Source organism: Saccostrea echinata, unplaced genomic scaffold (assembly GCF_033153115.1).
Source record: "Saccostrea echinata isolate AGI-Se365-2 ecotype Australia unplaced genomic scaffold, CSIRO_AGI_Sech_v1 ptg000002l, whole genome shotgun sequence".
NCBI classification, from domain to species: Eukaryota; Metazoa; Mollusca; class Bivalvia; order Ostreida; family Ostreidae; genus Saccostrea; species Saccostrea echinata.
Genome location: NW_026889751.1, coordinates 12,559,644 through 12,566,004, shown reverse-complemented (window position 1 = coordinate 12,566,004; position 6,361 = coordinate 12,559,644). Strand labels below are relative to the sequence as shown.

The 6,361-nt window shown below is 34.2% G+C and overlaps 1 protein-coding gene across 1 annotated transcript; it reads left to right on the top strand.

The window, feature by feature from the left end:
* The first annotated feature begins 3,259 nt into the window (after nucleotides 1-3,259).
* LOC133200573 (forkhead box protein A4-like) lies at nucleotides 3,260-4,866 on the top strand. The gene has a single exon (XM_061336356.1). The coding sequence runs from the start codon at nucleotides 3,275-3,277 to the stop codon at nucleotides 4,682-4,684; it is 1,410 nt and encodes a 469-aa protein (XP_061192340.1). The 5' UTR covers nucleotides 3,260-3,274; the 3' UTR covers nucleotides 4,685-4,866.
* Nucleotides 4,867-6,361: the final 1,495 nt, after the last annotated feature.

Sequence of the window (6,361 nt, the reverse complement as noted above, 5' to 3'; positions counted from 1 at the left end):
CTAAGGTTATCAAAACATGTTTATGAATAACACTACAGTGAATGTTTTGGGTCAATCTGTACAGTATAATTAATATGAGAAATGATATTACAAAAAATTTGTTTCTGAATTTATCCACCAGTCTGACTGTTATATCAAGAAATGTGCCTCTGCGCTAAGCAGTCCTGTGTGGACGTTTTTGACACGCTGGGAAAAAATAGGAAAGTTGCTCAAGTTTTTATCTTGTCACTGCAACGAAGAGCACAGCAGACAGGGGGATGCGGCTATGTCAATAGTGCCAGAGGCTCTAATTGACCATGTGGGGACAGTTCGCAAGGCGACCCGTCGATAGATGTGTATAATTACCTGAGCGTAAGGCAAGTACCTTTCATACGTCAATGAACCACTCGCGGAGTAATACATCACTTTTTTCTGAAGTTTCAACACGGGTGGTATTAAGGTAACGACTTGCGCGTTGTCATTCTAATTGAGAAGCTAGTGAACTGCTTTTTTGATACCCTTTTTATCCCATTAGTAAGTGTTATTTATAAACAACATTTTAAAAAGCCTTACACCTAGCCTTGGGTTCAATTTTTGTATTCTTAAAAAAAAGTTTTTGTCAAAGGCAAATAAAAGACACGTCTTAAGCGTTAAATAGACTGAATTGTGTTGGAAGTCATTTGATACATCAACATATTGTCTGACAAATCAAGACCCAGACAGACCATCTGAATTGAGATTTATTCTGCTTCATTTGGAACGAATTGACCCCCCTCACTTCTTGCAAAACCTAATAACACGCTATCGATAATAATCCGTTCATGCAACTGAGAAAAATTTCTGGACAATAAACAGTAACAAGGTATTTCAAATAGTCTTTATGAAAATGTTCTTTCAGATGTACCTTTTTAAATGACGGGTACTTGTAAGATCGAGGTGGGGATGTTTACCTAAAAAAGAATGAATAAGTAAGTAGATTTGTCCAGCATTAGGAATCGTTTTAACTTTAGGCATATTCAAACTAAGGTCTTTTAATTGAAAGACGAAAGCTGTGTCGTAAATTCCGTACCTGAATTTTATAAAATATGATTTATCTTTGAGTATTCAATTTGAAGTTTGCTTTATTTGACGGGTACGCAAATCGGTTTCAACAGTTTTGTCGAAAATGTCATATGTCACCGTTGGTAATTCGAGTTGTGTAGTGGACGAATGTAATAGCGGTATTTCAACAAACTGCGAGAAATCATCAAATTTTTACCACTTGCTACCCCAAACTCTCTTGGTTTTGGCAAGTCTTCCAGATCGCCCGTTTTGCGACAACCAAATGACAGTTCGTTATTCCTCCCCACATGGCGCAGTAGGACTCAGGTATATTGTTTCCGGTAGGACCGGGGCGTTCTCTTAAAGGAAAACATTGGGTGTCCTATCACCTCCAATTAGAACAAATTAAGCGCTGAATGAACACTCTGTAAAGTTCTCAAAGCCTGAGTAGAGATTGAATTTGCTATGTATGGGTCGAGCAAATATGCCGGTGGTCTCCTGTTTCAATAACAAATTGAGTAATGTCTATCATATTTTGAAAAGAACTTACGACTATATTGGCAATTCGATGATTCAGTGTAGCCTGTTCATGTTGCAAAAGAAACCTTCAATGTTTGCTTGATGTTTTTGTTGTTTGTTTGATTGTTTTTGGTTTTTATTATTATCATTTAATTACTTATTTATTTTATTTTATCTATTTTAAATTTAATAAATGTTGAATAACTCTATCTTTGATGTGAGACGTAACTCGCCAGAAATAGCAGTATACCTATAGTTGTTATTAATAACAAGTAATACAATTAATATTACTCATAACAGCTTTCTCAAAATAAACATCTTTCTGGAACAGGTCGGTTTATGAGAAAAATCTTCTTTGGCTATTTTAAACTTAATCCCAATCTTGGCGCTTCTTTCTTTCATTGAGAGGTTTAGTCTATGACGTTTTTCCTCTATGTTACTGGTGACTATCAATGACGCAAAGATAGAATTATGCCCAGCCTATAAATGCAATAGATTTCACAAATAGCTATACATTGATGTTTGTTATAAATAAACATGTGTGAATTGGTGTACATAATAACGCGTGGAAAATAGTAAATCAACTAGGGAAAAAAATTAGGAGAAAATTAGGAGAACTTGAAACAATAAAAAAAAGTCCTTCTCTGATTCGAAACTTATTTTTTTTAAACTGATATATAAAATTGCTAAACAGGGTGAAATAACTACTCTCTGACTTTCATTCAGAAATTAAACACTGATAAATAGTGTTAATGGCTTTCAATATCAGGTTTTTATACTTTAAAAAGTACCGAACAATATTTTCAAATTCTGTGCAATTCCTAATTTTGTAGAGTAGTTCATCAGAGTCTATATCTAAGTACTAGTAGATTAAGAATAAATACTAATACGTACTGAATCTTGATTATACTGGAGCATGGAGAAGTTTATATTTTTGTGACCTTGTTGCAATCTTTCCTCTGTAGATATATTCAATATCTAGAATTCTTATAGAAGATCTCAAAAAAAATAAAAAAATAAAATAAAATAAAAAATGAATAAATAAATCACAGAAGACACGCATATTGCGCATTTTTTTTTTCAAATTGGATAAGGTGTGTAATTCTCAATAAATTGTGAAGATGATTCCCTTCAACTTTGATAATTTTAAAAAAACACTTTTGATTTTTATATATGTTATAAATAGATCTGAAACCGAATACGCTTTATCTGGTTCTCTACAAACTGTAGCATTACACCAGATTACTTTTAAATTTAATCATTTTTAGCATAAGAAGATTAAAAGGCAAAAAGACCCCCCCCCCCCAAAAAAAGCGTTCTCTTAAGCAAAGGAAACAAGAAGAAAATATGTACTTACAATAATATTTAAAAGAGAAATGCAATATCCAAAGTATTCTAAATTTATTTCATTTTCGGAAGAGAGATTAAGTAACTGTATGGGAGACCTCGATGTGTACGGCAGAATTTTTCATTGAGTTATAGATTTTTCGATTGTGCTAATTACTCCGTGGCTACGCCACACGGCGCTGCAATTGGTCAATTTCTCGCTGTCGTCTTTCCTACAATCGTACTACTCATAAATATTCATACTGCGGGAACCAATAGTGTGGTACAAAGTTTGTACTGGAGAAAATAATTCTGAAATTGTGTGTATAAAGTTTGTAAGCAACATATTAATGAACCAAAGGCGAATTTGTCACACGAGAATCTGTACGACTTCTAAAGACAGAACGATATGTGTAGCACTAATCCAGGTGCAATGATGTTGCCTTATGGCCTCAAAGTACCTGTATCAAATCCCTACCTACCCGGCTCACAAATGGCGCTAGAGCTTCAGCGAGCTCAACAATTCTACGACTACAGTACTAGGATGCATTATGGAATTCGAGGCTATCCCAGTGCCCTTGGATTACCTTCTTATCAGGCCCACCCTTCTGTCGATCAGTATCTTCAGCATTATTTATACAAAGATCCTAGAATTAGGTACTTACATGAAGAACCTAAGCCCAATCATAGTTACATTGGGCTCATTGCAATGGCAATTCTAAGCTCGCGAGACAAAAAATTGGTGCTTTCTGATATTTATCAGTGGATTTTGGACAACTATCCATATTTCCGTACCCGAGGTCCCGGATGGCGAAATAGCATCCGTCATAACCTCTCTCTGAATGATTGCTTCATAAAGTCTGGACGGAGTGCCAATGGAAAAGGACATTACTGGGCTATACATCCCGCAAACGTGGACGACTTCCAAAAAGGCGATTTTCGTCGCAGACGTGCGCAGCGCAGAGTTCGGCGACACATGGGACTAGCTGTACCTGATGATGATGAAAGCCCCGTGTCCTCTCCGTCAGAGACTAACTGGCCAGATGAGGATGCCGACCTACACATAACAAACAAGTGTTTTACTGAAAAAATTCCAAACGCAGAAGACGAATGCTTGGACATTACAAACGACACAGAAAATTCTACGCCGTCTCTGGAAGAAAATGGAAGCCCCGTCGACAGAAAAACGGAGCAGGAAACTTTGAATGTAAAAGTGATCGAATCTGAGAGACTTTCTCCCAAGAAAAGGAGAAATTTTGATATGGACAGTTTATTGGCCCCAGATGAAGAAATAAAGCGACAGAAGATGGCAGATGAACAAGTAGCCTGTCTAAATCAGAAAGGTAGAGTAGATGAGGACGACACACCGTTAGATGTCCTAACAGAATCGAAGGACTCGCAGAAATACCAAAATACTGCAGAAAAGACTAATGAAAAGGAAAATGTGCTGGATTTATCCTCTCATAAAGAGGATTTGAATGAACGAAATTCTACACAAACAAATCCAGAAAAGGGTGCTTCTTTACATGAAAATAACGGACTTCTCTTCAACTCGAGTTTACGTGGATTTACTTCATTTAATCCACAGAGTAGCAGTGTTTTCCAGGGGTCTACAGAATCACTGAATTCCCTACAGCCGTATTTTCCCGCTTTTCCGGTTATGGGACTAAAAAATGGACTCCAGCACTCTTTCTTTCTGTCGAAAACGATTTCTCAAATTCAACAAAATCACATGAGTACACAGTTTTCATATCGTCTGCCGTCGGACAAGGGCAGCCGACTTCCTGATGTGGCTCTTAACAGACAAATGACAAATTGAACTGTATTATTGTGTGTGAATTAGTAGGGAAAAGCACTAATGTTACATTACAGGTGTGCATAAGGTATTGTAAATGTTAATGTCAAATTTCACACCCTGTTATTATTGTAATGCAAATCTGTTCCTTCTTGTTGCAACGTAAAGTGAAGGGAAATTGCTAGCTAAATTCTCATACATGTAAGTTTTGTGTACTCTTCTTTATGATTTTACCTGTCTTAAAAATGAAATTTACTTGTTATTTTGTTAATTGTTTAGACATTAAAGTGATAATCATTCATATTTTTGATCTTATTTCTAATTAAGAGTTTAGATTGATTTTCATTACATTCTTGGTTCTTGTGACTAAGTGTCTATCATAATGTATTTGTTATAAACATGTAAACCATAGAATGAGGTGTTTAAACCCGTAGAATCATTAACATCCAGTTTTAAATTAAAGCGATGAAAGGTAGAGATTTGGTCCTTTTGAAATGAGACGATTGTTTTTTGCTTAGATTCGTATATTTTGATTAAAATATATAATATTCTATCTCTATAGTTAATTTAAAATGTTCCAGTATTTCAAGTAAAAAATATATATTCTCTTTTAGAAAAGAAAAAGGACAATAATCTCCATTTTGAAATTTTAAGGCACTTTTAGCTAGTTTTATTTACCATGGTCTTTTTTTTAATGACGGCGGAGATTCGGCTACTTGGATTGATTTAATAAAATTTACCGTTGACTGAATCCGAAATAGATAATAAGCAATAGATATCAAACGAAATAAAAAAAATCATAAAATGACAATTATTTTCAAATCAATGTCTAAAAGAACTTACTGTCAGGTTAAAAGATACCAAGGCTTTTTTTTAATTTATCATTATTAACATTATCAAAATGTTTCATGTGTTAATTATTGAATTTATCGTGGGTTTGTAGACGGATAATATACATGTATGTTAACTAATTGTCAGCCTTAAAAATATCTAACAGTTAATTAATTTTTCATGACTAGCATTATCAAAATGCTACATGTGTTAATTATTGAATTAATCGTATGTTTATAGATGGATAGTTCAAATCATCTCAAATTACAAAAAAATCTCAAGGTATTTATCTAGTGCCTACTGCTGTAAAGAGCCCCTACATTCAACTATATACAGAAATCCTTCCATTTAGATTATGATTTGATCGTTTCAATAAAGAAATAAATGTATGGTCTATGATATGATAATCAATAGGACAATACAAGTACAGTGTAACCAGAATGAGATAGCAGCACCTGTGGTATTGTGATTAAGACGTAGTGTAGGTGAGTGTGCTCCTACTGAAAAAAAGGTTCTGTTTTGAGCAAAATCAAGACTTTATGTACATATATATGTATATATTTTACAGTGTTTCTTAACATAATAAGGAAGAAAAAAATTGAGACAGAATTAAGAAATATTAAAAAAAATTCTCGAACATCTGCAACCTTTGCATACAGACATCTTGGTAAGAGCCAAATTGGTTCAAGGTCTTTGTGAAAAATAAGGACTGGAAACAGATTTTCTGTCAATAAAAATCCTGGAATCTGTCACTCTTCAATACTTAGCCTAATTTTTTTTTTTTAAGAAACGTACAAGATTGTGTATTGTTTAAGTTGTATATAAATAATTTCAATGCGAATCTAAAAATAAAGTCACAAGGATTCAGCA

Bases quoted from the DNA above. Each gene is read 5' to 3' on its own strand.
- LOC133200573 (XM_061336356.1), top strand. From the start codon at position 3,275: ATGTGTAGCACTAATCCAGGTGCAATGATGTTGCCTTATGGCCTCAAA.